Genomic DNA, 19,867 nt, shown 5'->3' with positions numbered 1-19,867 from the left:
CATCCTTTTTTAATATTGATGTTTCCGACAACATAAAAGTTTGAGTTGTTTTGGAATCGTTTCAACTTAAAGTGTTACGAAAATTAAACTTGCCGAATTACATGTAAAGTTACTCCAGTGGTGAATTACCTTCTGGCGATTTGATTATTTACTTTTCTATAACTTACAAGTTCTCTATTTAAAATGTTATATCAAATATTTGTACAAGTTTTGTTCGAAACAATAAGTGTGGCAACTACATGCGAGAGAAGAAATTGAGAATGAGCTGAGCTGATTAGTTTTGTGACTACTATTTTCATTTCTATTTGCAAAGCGAAGTTCAAAACTACAAATTAAATAAATTATAAAATACAAAATTTATTGAGAGTGCGTTTAATAAATCAAAATAATAAAGTGTACTAGTATCGCCTGTGGTCGAAATTCGACCAACGTGTATTTTTTTCAACTCAGTCTATGCATCAAGTGTTGGAAATATAGCAAACTGGTCTAACTTACTTAACTTTTTCTTTAAAATTTTGAATTTGATCTAAGACCCTGTACTTTTTGAATGTATTTTCTTAAACTTTCTACAAACTTTTCACGTGTAATTATAACGTTTTGGTATGGAGCTCCTTAAACAAAAATATAAAAATTATGTAAAATCAAATGAAGTTGACATAGAATTATGGTGAAATTACTTGAAATTGAATTGAAAAATAGGGTTTTCCACACCACCCGGAAGTTCCCCGTTGGCGCGCTACCGAAGTTAGTTTTGGGAGCTCGGTTCCTCAGTAGGCCTATATAACCCATATACATATATCGCCCATTTACTGCAATAGTGTCATAATTCAAAAAACACGAACTTTTAGTTAAAAACGAAGAAATTTGCTAAAGGAATTTAGCCTATTTCACGCCACCCGTTTAATTTTGTATAAATACATATATAATATGTAAGTGTGACACAAAACAAAAATTTCGAGTAGAATAGAGGATACCTTCATAAAAAATAAAATAAAAATATAAAAAAATTATGTAATGAGAAAGAAAGCAGAGTTTACTAAAAAATGTTTAATTAAAGAAAAGAATAAAGTACTTAAATTGCGAAAAAATTAAGTGAAGTGAACAGTTCCATATAAAAACGCAATAAGTGCACTTAGACTTTTTCCGGGGTTTGATGTGATCATTGTGGAAATATGAAGATTCTAATGTTCGGATATTTAATGTTGGGATTCCCACTCCATTTCATGAATATATATGACCATATCTACCATAAAATATCGTCTGTGAAAAATACAATACTAAGATATAACAAAGCAGAATAAATTACAAAGAAAAGAAAAACAATCAAAAACATTAAAGTTATTCACGTAAACATATTTACTAAAATAAAATTGATTTCATAACTTTAAGCGACATAAAAAAAATTAGGGTTATGGGATCTAAGCATCCGATTAATGGATATATAATCCAACAAAGTTAGCCTAATAATAAATATAGTGGGTAATATACTGACTATGCACGCTATGATGCCGGTTGCCGTTTTGACCTAAAATCAAAGACATTTTTGGGACGTTTTTTGTTTCGTTTAATATACAACGTGAAATTTTCCGATTCAGTCAAGTTGCAGTTAAATAATAATAAACCAATTTGAAATAAGAGAATATATAATAAAATAAAATAAGAACTAAAATAAATTAGCATAAAAGGCAATATAAAAAATTTAATATTATATTTTTGTAACTTTTTTTTTCGTTCAGTTTAAGACGTACTTTATCTAAAATGAGGATTAAATCTGCAAATGAAAAAACATTTTCGGGCAAATTTGCCATTAATTGTTATAAATAAATTAGTTAGTTTCAACTAAAGTTAACTCATTATTTGTGATTTAATGTTTTTTTGAAAACAACTAGGATAAAAAAACAAAGGATCTGTTAAATAAAAACTTATGTATTTACGTTTAAGTGATATTTGCCACAAAAAATGGGCCGGTCAAAAATTAATTCTATTTAAGATTTTTTGGTACGCTACAAATTATTTTGGAACAATTTTTTAGGATTTTGGTAGAGACTATTACAGGTAAGCGGCTACAATGGGGAACCATATTTATATGTAGGTGAAACATTTGTGCTTTCGAATTTAGCAAGTATACATAAAATTTGAAATTCACATTAGAAAACTTAGACAATTGTTCCCAAAGACGGCGCGCTTGTGCATAAAGGTTTAGGTCTTTGAAATTCGCATTAGAAAACTTAGATAATTGTTCCCAAAGATGGCGCGCTTGTGCACGAAAATGACTTACGATATTTGTATGAATTGTTCGAATTTACAAAAAACTTTTTCTATTAATTATAAACAAATAGAGTAATATTTGTTAACAAAAATAGGCCTATGCACTGCGGCTGATCAATAAGAATCGATTCATATAACTTTTATATGATTTTACGTATGCTAAGTATGCGAAACAGCCTGTCAATTGATTGTATGGAAATTTTGTTAGCGTATTAATATATAGATAGTGGGTAATATACTGACTATGCACGCTATGATGCCGGTTGCCGTTTTGACCTAAAATTAAAGACGTTTTTGGGACGTTTTTTGTTTCGTTTAATATACAACGTGAAATTTTCCGATTCAGTCAAGTTGCAGTTAAATAATAATAAACCAATTTGAAATAAGAGAATATATAATAAAATAAAATAAGAACTAAAATAAATTAGCATAAAAGGCAATATAAAAAATTTAATGTTATATTTTTGTAACTTTTTTTTCGTTCAGTATAAGACGTACTTTATCTAAAATGAGGATTAAATCTGCAAATGCAAAAACATTTTCGGGCAAATTTGCCATTAAGTGTTATCAATAAATTAGTTAGTTTCAACTAAAGTTAACTCATTATTTGTGATTTCATGTTTTTTGGAAAACAACTAAAATAAAAAAACATAGAATCTGTTAAATAAAGACTTATGTATTTACGTTTAAGCGAAATTTGCCACAAAAAATGGGCCGGTCAAAAATTAATTCAATTTAATTTTTTTTGGTACGCTACAAATTATTTTGGAACAATTTTTTAGGATTTTGGTAGAGACTATTATAGGTAAGCGGCTATAATGGGGAACCATATTTGTATGTAGGTGAAACATTTGTGCTTTCGAATTTAGCGAGTATACATAAAATTTGAAATTCACATTAGAAAACTTAGACAATTGTTCCCAAAGACGGCGCGCTTGTGCATAAAGGTTTAGGTCTTTGAAATTCGCATTAGAAAACTTAGATAATTGTTCCCAAAGATGGCGCGCTTGTGCACGAAAATGACTTACGATATTTGTATGAATTGTTCGAATTTAATTTTTTTTCTATTAATTATAAACAAATAGAGTAATATTTGTTAACAAAAATAGGCCTATGCACTGCGGCTGATCAATACGAATCGATTCATATAAATTTTATATGATTTGACGTATGCTAAGTATGCGAAACAGCCTGTCAATTGATTGTATTAATATATAGATAATGTTTATTGTGTGCCAGCATATTTGATGTAAGCCCAATTGACGTTCGGTTAGTAAGTGCCACCGTGGTGTGATGGTAGCGCGCTCCGCCTGCCTCACCGTATGCCCTGGGCTCGCACCTAGGGTAAGGCAACATCAAAATTTTAGAAATAAGGTTTTCCAATTAGAAGAAAACTTTTCTAAGCGGGGTCACCCCTCGGCAGTGTTTGGCAAGTGCCTTAGATCTCTTCGGAGGTTATCGCACCTTACATTTATTTATTTATTTGTTTATGTATATGGCAATATAGGTACTTTCGTACAAAACTGTCGCAACAACTTTTTTTTGTTCATTTGACTACTAAAACGGTCAATTACGAATCAACGATTTGTGGGCAGTTGATTCAACATCTTGTTGCGATGGATAAAAATTAACAGAAATTTCGGTTGAATTGACCCGTATTTCCGTTGATTTTACCAGTCTTTTCTTTCAGTGCACATATATCAGTCGTTTCATCTATTATTAGAGACTAATAATTCTGACGAAATGCAGTTATGTATTTATAATTTTCTGGCCCTGATTTGAGTTATTATTTTCTGGGCTTTAATTCTATTGATGCAAGATTTGTTCACAATCTTAGAATCAGTTATGCTATTTTTCATAAGCATAAGATCCATAATTGCAAATGGCAAATTGTGCTCGGCAACAAAACAACTTCACTATATATTTTCTTCGAAAAATTAAAAAATTGTTTGTATATTCAGATCTGCTTTGCAAATGACTTGAATGGTAGTGCTGCATTTTACAAAAATGTACCAAATATGTCAATGTAGTACCAACGTACTTTCGGGAAGCGAAATGTACCAAAAAAAGTACAAATGTACCAAGATTATCATCACTGCATTGATATAGCGACATAACTTTGTACACACGAATATACTTAGAGGATGCTTCATATGTTGCTATGAGAGATAAAAAGAGAGTGACTGGGTCAAATTACAAAAAAAAAAAAATAATAATAATTGATGAAAAGCTATTTACGTAGAATGATAAATATCTAATTTATTTGTATAGAGTAATACAGAAAATGGTGAGGAAAACGTAAGTGTTGTGGAAAGGAAAGTTGTGGCTTAGGGTTGAACAGTTCAAGAGACTTATATACGCCTCTTACAACAACCCTCATTCTATATACGTAGCTGAATTTATTGCTAAAGGGATGTGTCAAAAAGTAGCTCAAAGTGCTAAAAATATACAATTACACAGTCAACTTAGATGAACAAACGTCGTTGATTTGGCGTATTATTTAAAATGCAGCATTATGTGGTGAGATAGAAAAAGAAACAGTAATGACTAGTAAATGTCTCATTAGTGAAGGGGGAGAAAGTGATAGAAACTAAAAGAAAGAAAAGTAAAAATGTGCGACAAAAAAGTACAAAATTAAATAAAAATTGCAAGTAAAGGACGAGGATAAAACTTTTAGGAAGGAAGGTGTGGCTGGCTTTTTTAACATTTAATTGCTTCTTCTGAGGTTTCTTTTGTTTTAATTTTTCTTCTGTTGTGATATCTAAAATGATTAATTACCCATTATTGATAGACGTACAGCTATCAGTCACAAAAAGGTAGTGAAATTTAAGGTGTCATGGTGATGACGGGGAGACAAATTAAAAGGACAAACAAGTATTTGAATATAAATCGAAACACAAATAATCAGATCGACCATTATGCGATAGACGGACGACATGTCCCCAGTGTTTTAGATATGCGCACGATACGAGGACCTGACATCGCCTCAGATCACTAACTCGTAGCAGCCAAAATACGCGCCTGCCTCTGCGCGGCTTAGAGAAAGGAACAAAAGCATAAAGAAAGTTAGACATCAAAAGGCTGCAATCATCACAGACTGATAAAAATTTCACAACTCCACTCTCAGATCTGCTCTTTGAGAGAACAAACTAACTCAGCAGAATGCAGGAGCAGTGAGAGCATATCACTAAAGCACTTCGTGCTGCCGTCGAGAAAAAGGAGGGAAGGAAAGGAAGGAAACACTTCTTTGTGCTTCTAAATGATGATGAAAAGATGATGAACCCGAACGCCCAAAATGTGGAATATATGTTCCCACACCCGACTATGACGAGGTAAGAATAGCGACCACCAGATTAAAAAACAAGGCCGCGAGCGCCGATGTTTTGCCTGCGGATCTACTCAAATACGGCGAATGCATAAACTTCTATGCAGAATATGGTTGTTCTTTGCCTAGTTCACAAGAAAGAAATTCTGCAAACTGCGCCAACTATCACACAACCATCTTTCTAAGCATCTCATATAACGACCTGCCAAGCGTATTGTGCGAAGGAATCGGTTGTTTGTACCTGAACGGCTTATCATCAACCTGAAAATTTCGAAATTGTAAAGGACTTCGTCTATTTGGGAACCATCATTAATGCAAATAACAACGTAAGTCTAGAAAACCTTCGAAAAATAATTCTGTACTTTGTACTGAGTAATCAATTGAAGAGTAAAGTCCTCTCAATGCCCTTAACCGCCTGACGTGTATGTTTTGTTTGAGCGCATTTTTTTGATGCACCCATAAAAAGGATAAGGTGGCAACGAAGGTTATGAACAGGGCTACGAACGAAGTTTCACACTTCAAGGGCTTGCCGCACAGTCTGCCCTGTGAAAAAGTAGCCCGAGGTTTGAAGAAATCTATAAGAAACCACCTGTACTAGTCAGAAAACAAGCACTTTTTTCTCCTCCAATGTAGTCGTAAATACCACTTTAAATGCATCGACCATATTAGAGTAGAAAAAGTTTATTGGTCTCACTATTATTGATTTTATGCCAGTTCGAAAAGCGGAGAAAACTTCAAATACATTGAAGACACAGACTTAGAAAGTTAACTTAAGACCATTATGCTCAAAGAGCACCTCAATTTAGGTAGTGGGAACCAAGAGGAGCTTAAAGCCTTGAATGCGGTTTTATGAAGGCAGTCCAGTCGAGTGTGGAAAGAAGGAAAAGAATCAAGATTTCAAAACAATGGGTTCCTTTCCAATACTAAGCGAAAGATCTACGGCAAGAAATACTGTGAGAAAAATACCTTCTTAAAAGAGGTTTATCTCTTAATTCTGCCAGATCAAAATCCTTTGGTGCGTTCATTCTAATTGATCTAAGGAAAATCGCGAGGAAATAAACGAAGGAAATATAAATCGGTTGAGCAGTATAAAAATCATCTGACATTGATTCTTAATAGCTGTAGGAATGCGGTGCATACTTTCATATATGTTCCTGAAATAACATAATTTTCGGGTTGAAATTTAGCCTTACCTAACCTAACATTACTATTTTTACTCTTCCATTGTTTGCAAAAAATTTCCCCCAATTTAAGTATTATATCAAACCTTTCCCTTTTCCCATAAAATAAAAATAAATGCAATTGTCTCTGCAAAATAAAAAATAAAATTGGTAACGCTAAATATTTAATATCTTTTGGAAGACAAAAGTGAATTTAAGAAACGAAAAGAGCAAAACAAAATAATACATAAACTTTTGGGATAAGCAGCTAAATCAGTCGATGATAAGTAGGGGTGAGATGATAAGCCATCAAACAAGAATAACATGTCGTAGACATAAATCAATTTGTAACAGCATTTTTATTTGACTTATTGGATTTGAGGATAAACTTTTAAAATTAAATGTGAACAAATGGGATGAAGATGCCGAGAATGATGAGAAGAAATGAAAAGACGATGAGTGACGACATTTGAGGTATGACAAACATACATACGTACTTACGGAGAAAAAGTTAGCTGAAAAATATACCCAAATCTTATTTTTCAATTTAGGAATAAGATAGGAAAACACAGTCCTCGTCCCTCGTATGAATAAGAATAAGTATAAGGATGTCGATAAGGATAGGATAAGGATAAAAATTAGGATACAAATATGGATAAAGATATGGATAAGAGAAAGGATAAGGATAAGGATAAGGATAAGGATAATGATAATGATAGGGATAATGATAGGTATAAGGATAAGGATAAGGATAAGAATAAGAATAAGAACAAGAACAAGAACAACAAGAAGAACAAGAACAAGAACTAGAACAAGAAGAAGAACAAGAACAGGAACAAGGCCAAGAACAACAGCAAGAAGAACAAGAACAAGAACAAGAAAAAGAATACGAATAAGAATAAGAATAAGAAAAAGGATAAGAATAAGAATAAGAATAAGAATAAGAACAATAATAGGAATAAGAATAAAAATAAGAATAAGAATAAAAATAATAAGAATAAGAATAGGAATAAGAATAAGAATAATAATAAGAATAAGAATAATAATAAGAATAAGAATAAGAAAAAGGATAATTATTAGAATTAGAATAAGAATAAAAATAATAATTTGAATAAGAAAAAATAAGAATAAGAGAATAACAGTTAAAACAAAGATAAGAATAAGAATAAGCAGAAGAATAAGGATAAGGGGAAACATAAGGGTTAAGTTTGCAGAAACTATAAAAGGAACAAAGAAGGCTAAATAGTTCCCAACGACCAATACCAATTCTTGGGGCACCCTGTTAAATATCCTACGAAGTTTACCTCTTCGCTGCAAAACTAAAATCTAACAATAAAATCTAAAGTTTCTACAACAATGCTACCAAAAAAGTTTCTTCACTGGGTACTTTTTAGCTGAAATGACGCGTGCAATTCAAACAAATTGGAAATTTACAATTCAAGTAATTTAATCCGCAGCTCATCAATGTTTGCAAATCTAATGAATATAAAAAAAAAAACGAGTAAAGGCGCCTGCCAATAATGAATTTTAAAACTTTTCAACAAAACAATGCGAACCAAAAGAAAAGTGATGAAAGAACAAAAAAAAAATATTGTTAAGTTGAACAAACAATTGCTCTTCACAGCGATTAGGGGACCAGCTGGGTAATTAAAACAAACTTGGTTTGCTTGTACATATATTTTAGAATATCTGTGTGTGTATGGTTGTGTATTTACCGCGTTTACCTAAAGATAAAATCCATGCGGTGGACCTACATAGTTTTGGACGTATTTATCAAAACGTTTGCAGAATAATAAAATAGCAATAGTGTCAGTGAAATGTTGAAGGGAGAAGTAAAATGACCAAGGCACAGTGTCATGTTTTGCAAAATTCGTGGTTAAATAAAATACTTAATTAAAATTTTAATGCGAATTGTGTTACCTCTGTAGAGACAGCGTAATAACCAAATTTATAGATAATGGCTTCATTTCGTATTGAACTGTTGATGAATTATTTTAATGGGAAATTAAACAAGTGGGCATGGCTACCAACCGATTACGTCCACTTAAGTATAGCCGTTTTTGTGGCGAGAGGAAGTAGGATTGAACTGGCTGGTTAATAAGACCTCACATAGACTGAATGTGTCCATAGTGTATATCTAAATAGGAGTTATTGCAAAACAAACACATACGAAAGACTTGGGACAGCTCAGCTGTCGGACCCCTAAATAGCCCTAAATAGTGACCCCGAATTGACCTAAATTGAATTCGAAGTGATATCCAAATGATCCTGGTAGGACTTCGAAATAGTCCTCATTAGCATCCTGAAGTGACCCCTAAATCACGCGGGAGGATCTCTAAAAATTCCACGATTAGTCCGGATGGATACCCAAGTAACTCCGGAAGATTGCAGGTGAGTCCCCAAAATCATCCCGAAATTACCCCGAAAGAGTCCTCGGCATCGTCTACAATTATCCTCAAATGATTCCGGAAGGGATTATGCAATAACCCATAAATTATCCCAATATGATCCTGAAACCGCGACTGGCTCAGTGAATTGTAACGATGCACCGGCCTTTGCCGATTCATCTGCTTTTTCATTTCCGTCTAAGTATATTCATGTAACACCAGATTTTAAAATGAAGAATAAATTTCTTTATTGGTAAAAAATTAAAGGTGTGCGATGTGTACAATTAGATTGCTTCAAGAAATCTGAATCTTAAAAGTTTTCATGAATGACAAATCGAATTTCAAACTAAATAATTTTCAAAGTCAACATAATTCGTAGAAATATAACAAGACAAGTATATCGAAAGACAGTAATATAATAAATTAACCTACATTCATGTGACCTGATGCCCATGCGAGGGTAATGGTCGCTGAGTTAGCTGCATTGCGCAACAACTTCTTACATTTATCCACGGCCTTAGAGGAGGTAAGTGGTGAGACCAATGCCATGAGCGCTGCTTGGCTATCTGAGGATATGCATACCTCTCGATAGTTTACAGAGTTATTCAACTGGAAGCAACAGAGCTTCTTTATACCTTGTAGCTCCGCTTGAAAGATACTAGCTGAGTTTGAAACACCGATTGAGAAGGCGACTTCTAGCTATTGGGAGAACATCGCTGCACTTACACTGTAGTCCATTTTTGAGTCGTCAGTGAATAGTGGTGTGGCATCCCCCTTCTTAGATAGCATGTCAGCTGACCAATCTGTTCTCGATGTTAATGTAGGCGAAAACTAATTTGTGTTCGAATCTACATCGGACAGTCTTCTCAGGCCATACTGCTTCACGTTTAAGCGTCTAGACTTCTTGAGTCTGAAGGCTGAAGTAATAGCTGTAAGGCGTAGGTGGAGGTTCAGTAGAAGCTGATTAAGGATAACTTTTAACGCGTATGATGGGCACAACCTGAGTACTTCTGTTACCGCTAAACAAGCTGCCCATGGTACTCTCCTCACTTCTTTGATGTTGTATTACTTGTCCAGGGCTGGCCACCACACTATAGCTACGTACGATAGGATGGGCCTTGTGAATGCTGTGTAAAGACACGTCGCAAGTGATATCTTAGTCCCCAGTTCCTTGTAACCATTCTCTTTTACGAGTAGAGGGTAATTTACGCCTTCTCAACCCTTTTTTCAACATTGAATTTCCAGTTTATCTTGTTGTCCCTTTCGACTCCAAGGTACTTAAACCTATTTGAGAGCTCTGTGTCGTTTAGGCAGGTGAGGTATTTTGGTTCTGTTCAGTTCTGCCTAGTTTGGCTTTACATTACGGCCGCTCAATGCCGCCCAGGTATGTAGCCTGCTGAGCGCATCCTGTAGGATGTCGCTTAAAGTTGGGGAAATTTGCCGAGACTGTGATAACAAGGTCTTTATTGACCGGAGTTCATTTCAACATTTTCTAAGGCTTATTCGAAGATCATCCTGTCTCGAATGCCTTTTCGAACATGCGCTTTATCAGAAGGCTTACCAACTGCAGGTTTTCTTCCTTTTGAGCAAAAATTAATTTAGCATACCCTACTGTGCGCTGTTCGCTTTATCTAATAACGCAGACGGCTGCTTGTATATAATCTGATAAATTGCAATTTGATTTTAATTTGAAATTTTGACAAGCTACAAGCGTTTGGATAACAAATAATAAATAGCTGTGTGATAGATGAATAAATGAATGAATGGGAAAATCAAATTGTTAGAAGAACATAACAAAAAAAATAACAAATTGAATGGTTCGTTAACACAGGCATATACATACATACAAAGCCATAGTAGTCATAACAATACAGACATACAGCTCATAGGTAGATACTCATATTTAGAGTAAAGTAGGGCGAGAAAAATTTATTTGGAAAATTAAAAAAAAGTTTTTTTTTCATCCGATCATCAAGCATAGAATTTGATAATGATGTAAACGGTTGAGCTTATTCAGAGAGTAAGTGTGTGCGGACACATTTGTGGTCACAAGTCATAACAGCCTAAGTCTAGAACACATTATCGAAAAGTTGTAGAGAAAGCTTCAAATCGAATATAAAAGTGGAAAGATATCAGTCAAAATCAATAGTTCAAATATGGACCGGAGTTTAATATCTAAAATCGTTACTGTTATTATAAAATGCTATCAACAATTAATTTTGCGCATTATCATATCTCGACTTAGGCGATTATGACTTAGGACCACAAATGCGTCTGCTCCGTTCATATCGTGCTTTTATCTGTAGATAATTGTATTTTGGATTAAGTCATTGAACCGGAAATGAACGAAGGAAAGGAAATTGCAAGATTTTAACTTGAATGCCATTTGAAAAAAAAAAAAAAATGCTGCAGAGTATTAAACTTTAATTTCAAGGCGAAGTTTAATTGCTTTTGTTACCTTTCTATTAAGTCCCTTTCATATTTGTCCCCTCATTTTCATACGAATTTTTGACCCACGGAAAAGTCTTTTTCGGTAACTTCCCGTTGAGCTAGACACTTGATACTTAGAACATAGTTCAGATCTGGGAGACATTACAACGCAAGTTAAAAAAATCCGCTAGGTGGCGCACGGATCGAGATATACAGAAAATTTATTTTAAAATGGAAGTTTTGTGATCGACTTTTAACTAACTTCTCGGTGATCCAGAGACTTGAAACTTAGCACATAGTTTGCGAGCCGATGGCACTACAATTCGTGGAAAACAAAATGCCGCCAGGTGGCAGACGAATCGAGATAAACGAAAATCCCTGACAATCCCTAAAAAAAACGCAGGGAAACTGTGCGATCGATTTTTAAGTTACTTACCGGTGAGCTAGAGACTTGAAACTTGGGCCATTGGTCAGAACCCGGTGTGAATGCAACATCTGATCAAAAAAATTTCACTAGGTGGCACATGGATCGAGATATTTGGATAATTAGTTTTGATTTGGGAATCTTTCAATCCATTTTTAACTAACTTCCCGGTGACCTAGAGACTTGAAACTTGGCACACAGTTCGAGGCTTGGAGACAACACAATTTACAGAAAATTTCGCTAGGTGGCGCACTAAGTGAGATAACTACCTACAAATCCCTAAAAAACCAGGGGAATCTTGCGATCGATTTTTGAGTAACTTGCCGGTAAGCTAGAGACACGACACTTGGGCCGTAGGTCAGAACCCGACGCCAATGAAACATTTAATCAATAAAATTTCGCTAGGTGGCGCATGAATCGAGATATTAGGAAAATTAATTTTAATTTGGGAATTTTTCAATCCTTTTCAACTAACTTTCCGGTTACCTAGAGACTTGTAACTTAGAACATAGTTCGAAACCCGGTGGCAATACAATTTACAGAAAACAAAATTGCGCCAGGTGGCGCTAAGTTAGATAACTACAAATCCTTTAAAAACGAGGGGAATGTTGCAGTCGATTTTTGAGTAACTTCCCGTTGAGCTGGAGGTATGAAACTTGAGCCGTAAGTCAGAACCCGGTGAAAAAGCAATATTTTATCAAAAAAATTTCGCTAGGTGGCGCATGTATCGAGATATTAAAAAAATTTATTTTAATTTGGGAATATTTCAATCCATTTTTAACTAACTTCCCGGTTACCTAGCGATAGTTCGAGAGCCGGTGACAATATAATTTACAGAAAACAAAATTCCGCTAGGTGGCGCGTTAAGTGAGATAACTACAAATCCTTGAAAAACGAGGGGAATCTTGCAATCGATTTTTGACAATGCAATATTTTATCAAAAAAAAATCCGCTAGGTGGCGCATGTGTTGAGATATTGAGAAAACTAGTTTTAAATTGGGAATCTGGCAATCGATTTTTAACTACCTTAGTGGATATATAGACACTTGAACCCTGAAATATATTTTAAAACTCGGTGACAGTGCAATGTTTGATTAAAAAATTTGAGCTACGTAACGCACAAGTCGAACTATTTAGATGATTAGGCAATACCTTCATGGCTAGCCTCCTGAGTGTTGCAGGCGTTTTAGAATTCCATCTCGTTGAGGGCCCAACTCAGTGCACGTCCTTGCATACTTTCAGGCGTATGCGACTTTCACCACGATTCTTTTAGAGTTTCAGGCGTATGCGAATTTCACCACCATTTTCAGCTGTGCAAATTAAGTAGCTGATAAACGACGTGGAATTCTCTTGCGGTGATGCGAGGTGGAATTCTGTTGTTTTCGCCAGTGTAGTCTGCGAAAATTCCACAAATTCTCTTAAATCTTGCTATTTTGAACAAATAAATAAAGATAAGAATTTTCACTTAGGAATTACTTAAATTACTAATCAAAGTTGCAATTGCCTTTTTGTAGGCAGTACTAAAAAATTTAAAATAACAAGTAAGGAAGGTTAAGTTCGGGTGTAATCGAACATTACATACTCAGTTGAGAGCTATGGTGACAACATAAGGGAAAATAACCATGTAGGAAAATGAACCGAGGTACCTCCGTAACGGCATAAACTAATCGAGATAGATATAGACTTCTGTATATCAAAATGATTTGGGCGAAAAAAGAAATTAATTTAGCTATGTCCGTCCGTCCGTCCGTTTGTCCGTAAATACGATAACTTGAGTAAATTTTGAGGTATCTTAATGAAATTTGGTATGCAAGTTCCAGGGCACTTATCTCAGATTGCTATTTAAAATGAACGAAATCGAACTATAACCACGCCCACTTTTTCGATATCAGGAATTTCGAAAAACCGAAAAAGTGCGATAATTCCTTATCAAAGACGGATAAGGCGATGAAACCTGATAGGTGGGTTGCTCTTATGATGCAGAAAAGAAAATTAGTAAAATTTTGGGCAATGGGCGTGGCACCGCCCACTTTTAAAAGAAGATAATTTCAAAGTTTTGCAAGCTGTAATTTGGCAACTGAGTATGTAATGTTCGGTTACACCCGAACTTAGTCTTCCTTACTTGTTTTCTTTTATTTTGTGTTCTAACTTGTTTTATTTGCGCTCAGTGTAAGCGGAGTGTTGGATGTTTGGTTGGTTTCTGTGCTACCCGACCAAAGAGACTGAACCCAAGTTGCGCTCCAGGCGCCATTTTTATGCACATTCTCGTGAAACCAATTGGTTGATGTCCCCTATGTGTTGACCCACTAAAACCATAATCCTTCCCATGACTTTTATGAAGCATTTAGACACCGCCACCAGGTCGGGAAGCACAAAGCTGCATTCAGCTCTAAACCTTATGTTCGCCAGGGCAGGGAACTCGCAGACGAAATGGGAGACCGACTTCTAACTACCGTCCACTCTACAACTCCTGCACCGAGGTAAAACGGGGCTCCCATTCTCTCCGCATATGGTCCAAATGGCTAATGTACCAGTGTAGTGTAGTGGATATGAACCTGAATATCTCTTCTCTAGACAAATTCAGTAGAGACTATGCCCCTCTCCGGTTGTGGTCAAACCATGCTTGCTTGGTGATATTGGTAATGATGGCCGGTATACCTTAATGGTAGATGTGGTCCTGAATATATCTTTTCTAGACATATTTACAATACCATTTGCGAATTGCGGTTTTCTTGTGATTGAAATTAATATCACTTTTTCTTGGTGAAAGTGACTGGCGCACCGTGACTGCCTTAGAGGTATCTGACGATGTACAGGCCTTTGCCAGCTCATCCGCTTCATTGCCGTAAATGTTCCTCTGATAGGGTAGGCAAGTAAGCGTGATGGGCGCAAGGTTTGCTGCTTCGCCCTCTTACAGTTTTTCAGGGTCTAAGAGAACGTGTATGGTGAATTTAACTTTATCTGCTTCGAGCGCTGCTTGGCCGTACGATTATATGCGTATCTCACGGTCAAATACTCGATTCACTGACAGGAAAAAAAAAATTGGCCGAACGGTACCTGGTATCTCTACTTGAAAGATGTTTGCTGTGGAAGGCGGATAGATATTGCGAGTTTAAAACTGTTCGAAGAAAACTCCCGCAGCAATATCGCAGGCCATTTTGGATCCATCAGTGTAAAGTGAGAATCCTCCCACTTTGTAAACTTTGTCGGCTGACCAATCCGTTTTTGAGGTTAACCTTATCTAGAAATTCTTGTCAAAGTTCAATGTCGGTGATATGTAATCTGTTGTCACATCCAGGTTGGAAAGCATTCCTATAATACTGCTGTGGCCATGTAGCTTTTCGTTCCAACTTCTAGACTCCCTGAGTGTGATGGCTGAGCTAGTAGCTGCCAGGCATATGTTGCGCTCCAGCTAGTTAAGGATAACATTTAGTGCCGCCTTTGGACACGACGTAAGTGCCCCTGTTACTCTCGCGCATGCTGCACGATGGTTCTGGCTGCTTTTGATATGATGTCTACTACACAATTAGACACAACTCGGAAATAAGATCAATAACTTTTCAAATCACGAGCATTTTATATTGTATAGAATGATGCCACAAAGATGAACTAATTATATGGTATGTGATGTAAGAAATCGGCCGACCTTCCGAAGCAAACTGTCGGCTCTCAGATGATATTTTCATCGTAACAGTTGCTCAGAAACTGGATCTACTCCAATCTTTATATAATGATGCCGTAGGAATAATAATGGAGAGGTTGATGAATGTGAGACTGGAGATGGCTAGCTATAAGAGAGAATTGGTGTTGGTGGGCTCAAAGTCGATAAGTTTATCCTAATCATCGTAAATTATCAAATAAATTAAAAGCCATACATGAAATATTTATCCATGTTTTATTTCAGTAGGTCCCTGTAGATTTACTGTCAAATGATATAGCCGATCTGTATGACATTGAAATCTAGCGACTGTCTGGAGGCGTCGAAGAAAGCGCAAGGTCACAAACAATAGCTAAGTGGCAAGAACGGTGGAAGGAATCGAGGTAAGGGTATTGGGCCTTCACGTTATTTCGTAATACAGACATAATATCGGGGCGCAAAAGTGAACAATGGAAAGTGTTTTGTATGGCACGCGTTCGTTTGTGCACGCCATCAATTTAACGCTCTTAAAATATATGGCGCCCGAGCAGACTAACTTCGTATGGCCCTCGATAACAGCCAAATCAATTTTATTATGTCTATTCGGACTTTAAAAGTCAGAACATCGACTAGTAAAACCGATATTATCAGCACCATCGGCGTACTTCAGAAAGTTACCACTCCTGTAGTAGTAGGCGCCCGAGCAGTCTCATTTCCATTGCTAAGAAGAAAAACTAATGACGAAGGGAGTCGACAAAGTGTTGAAGCTGGTGTTCAATCTTGTGCAAAAAATATTTTAAGGGCATTATATTTGAGAGGCTTATATCAAGATATACCATAAGGTTTGTTTAAATGTCTTTCTTAACGATTAAGAAGGCGGCCTCATATTATACTTCCAATGTTTTTGCAACATATTAGATCTAATAAGAAGGAATCACCCTCGAATATCGCAAAAAATACTTATGGAACCAAGTTCAGAAAAAATTCAGACTAGTTTTAACTTTGTATTCATTTCATCAAGCAGTACGCCTAAAGTTATGCAGCACTTAGTTACATTTTACTCATACTGCTGGCATTAACGCGCATGTTATATTAAAAAGGGCAGTTTTGAATCTAAATGTTAGATACCAATAAAACCGAAGCCGGGAGTTGTTGCGACATATACACACTTTCAAAATATAAGCAGTGACACCCCTATTCAGATTTTGTAAAAGCTTTTCCCACATTTGGTGCTTTCGATTGTGCTTTCGTTTCTCTTCTCTCTATGGTTCGCCTCTATCATAAAAATAACGTAGATGACAATATTTACATTCAATATGTTGCCAACAAACATTTATTTTTTAAGTATACATTTGCAAATAAGTTTCGAATGCCTAAAAGGCTGTTACATTTTTATTGGCAGCAAAAATCATCTAAAGTACTTATTTCACTAAAAAGTAGAAACTCCCTAAAAGTATGCTTCGCTTTACAAAGCTGTTACTTCCTTCAAACAAAAAACTCTTCCACCCTAAAAATACAACTCATATGAAAACCCCAAAGCATTTAGCCCTAACTCCCGTGCACGCTAATGCCACACCCACTCATCATCATTTTGTCGTTATCGTAGCAATTTTTGACAATCGTGAATTTTTATATGATTCCATATGGTTCATTGTTGTTGGTTGACTGCGCTCATACTAAATGTAATTTTTGCCATTTTTTTTCATTGCGTTATTTTTGCAAATTTTGCATAGGCAATTTCACGCATTTGCGCTAATTTGTATATATATGTTTTTTTTTTTGTGCTTTTGAAGTACTTAAGAGAATAACTGGTTTTTTTTCGTTTGACTAAGCGGGGTTGCGCCATAATGTCGTTTAAGCGTAGCAAATGAAATAAGAGCCATATTTTAGTATAAATTATTGAAACCATTTTGTTGCCTTTTAGAAAGGGAAAATTTTCTTTGCTCGAAGGCGGACTCATATTTACATACATACTTACCTTGTAATACCTTCTAAAATATTTATTAATAAATTAATAAGTGTTGCTACATAAATATGTCTGTGACTAACGTTTGGTTCTCAGCGAACAAACACCAACTGCTTTTTTTGAAGAAATTTTATTTTTTAAACGGAGTTATCTATGTTTTTTTTTTTTTTTTTTGCATATAATAAATATTTCAATCGATTTTTTTTATTTCTTGCTGTGCATACAAGAATTTTATGATTTTTCACTCCGCTTCGAAAAATTAGAATATTACCTGTGTTAAGCGTTTTTATCATAGAGTATATTTCAAAAGATGTATGCGGGTTTATTCGGTTTTGTTGCATAAATATGCTCTTTTTGAAAATGTGCAATATTTGTTGTTTATACAATTTTGTTTTTATTAGTATATAACTAACCATTTTTTATGCATATATGAAATTTTGGCTATAGTTACTAGTTTACGATTGATAGCAGTGTAAGCAAATTTACAATTTTTCAACATATTTTGGAAAGTTGCCAAACCTTTCATGTATACTTCTTCGTAAAACACGTAATAATCAAATGTATAGATTTTTATTTAAAAAATTTGGTTTCAATACAAACGAGTCATTAATAATAAATAGTTCATGTTTGAATGTTTGGCGGCCACCGCGATGTGATATTAGCGTGCTCCGCCTACCACACCGAATGCCCTGGGTTCACACCCAACATCAAAAATTTTAGAAATAAGATTTTTCAATTAGAAGACAACTTTTCTAAGCGGGGTCGCCCCTCGGCAGTATTTAGCAAGCACTCCGAGATCTCAGTGAAAACTCATCTGCCGTTCGGAGTCTGCATAAAACAAATAGGTCCCATCCCGCCAATTTGTAGGAAAAATTAAAAAGGAGCACGACGCAAATTGGAAGAGAAGATCGGCCTAAAATCTCTTCGGAGGTTATCGCGCCTTACATTTTTTATTTTATTTGAATGTTTGGTTCAGAGCGAACAAACACAAAAATTGCTTTTTTGGGAAAATTTACATTTTCGTTTAAGCAAATTTGGTCATATTAGAAAGACATTAAGTTTGTTGTCAGCGCAAAGCTAAAACAAATATTTCAAAATTTAATTGAAAGCTAGATAGTTTTCAAATTTGAACGTTTGGTTTACAGCGAACAAATAAAAAATTGTTTTTTTTTTTTTTTCAGAAATGGTCCTATGTTTTAAGTTATTTTGGTCATATTATATTGATTTTGGCTTCTTTTTTTGCGTAAAGCTAAAACAAATATTTCAAAGTTTAGTTGAAAGTAAGAAATTTTTCTTGCTTGAGCGTTGGGTTTACAGCGAGCAAACAAACAAGCAGATTTTTTTTGAAAATGTGTAATTTTTGTTGTTTAAACGATTTTGTTTTCATCAGTAAAGAGTTCACCATTTTTTATGCATGTAAGAGTTTTGAATGTTATGACTAGTTTTTGATTATTAGCAGCGCAAAAAAACTATTTTATAATTTTTAAACACATTTCGGAATGTTGCCAAACCTTTTACGTATATTTCTTCATTAAACGCGTAAGTATAAAATGTATGGGCTTTTGGTTGGTTTCAATAGAAAGGAATCAATAATTTTTCTATGCAGGAAGAAAATACGTTTCAAAGTTTAATTGAAAGTATAAAATATTTAATGTTTACATATTTGATTTACAGCAAACATATAAAAAAACTACTTTCTGGGTAAATGGTCATTTGTTTTAAGTAATTTTGGTAATATTAGATTGCAATTAACTTCTTTTTTTGGCGCAAAGCCAAAGTAAATATTTCAAAGTTTATTTTTTTCATGCTTGAATGTTTAGTTCACAGCGAACAAACAAAAAACCGCTTTTTTGGTCATTTGTTTTAAGTTTTTTTGGTTATGGTAAAAAAAAATGAACTTCTTTTTTGGCGTAGGGCCAAAGTAATAATTTGAGAGTTTAATTCAAAGTGGTAAATTTTTCATGTTAGAACGTTTGGTTCACAGCGAACAAACAAAAAAACTGTTTTATAAATTTAAGTTTTTCATCTACTTACATCTCACACTCAAGTAATAGCCAATTGATGAGTATTGAAAATTTAAATGTCGTGACGTGCACTTATACCATCCAGAATGTTCGTGTCGTATTGATGTAAAATTTAAGAAACCATCACCAGTTTGCGGAACCTTAAAGTGTAAAGGAAAAATAAGATTTATAATTTATATATTTGTGTTGATTAAAATTAGCTTAAAAAATACAGAATAAAGCTTTTCTAAATATATCTAAAACCGA

General features: G+C 34.7%; 1 protein-coding gene across 13 annotated transcripts in view; it reads right to left on the bottom strand.

Annotated features, from left to right (window-relative positions):
* tei (teiresias) overlaps nucleotides 1-19,867 on the bottom strand; it is a 574,056-nt gene that overhangs the window by 156,068 nt on the left and 398,121 nt on the right. For all 13 annotated transcript variants that reach the window (XM_067771850.1, XM_067771849.1, XM_067771852.1 and 10 more), the window contains one exon: nucleotides 19,632-19,761. In XM_067771850.1, coding sequence (XP_067627951.1) covers nucleotides 19,632-19,761 — 130 coding nt within the window. The remainder of the gene's footprint in view (nucleotides 1-19,631; nucleotides 19,762-19,867) is intronic.

This window comes from Eurosta solidaginis, chromosome 3 (assembly GCF_040869045.1).
Source record: "Eurosta solidaginis isolate ZX-2024a chromosome 3, ASM4086904v1, whole genome shotgun sequence".
Taxonomy (NCBI): Eukaryota; Metazoa; Arthropoda; class Insecta; order Diptera; family Tephritidae; genus Eurosta; species Eurosta solidaginis.
Note: the sequence above shows the minus strand (reverse complement) of the source record. Positions and strands in the feature narration are given on the sequence as shown.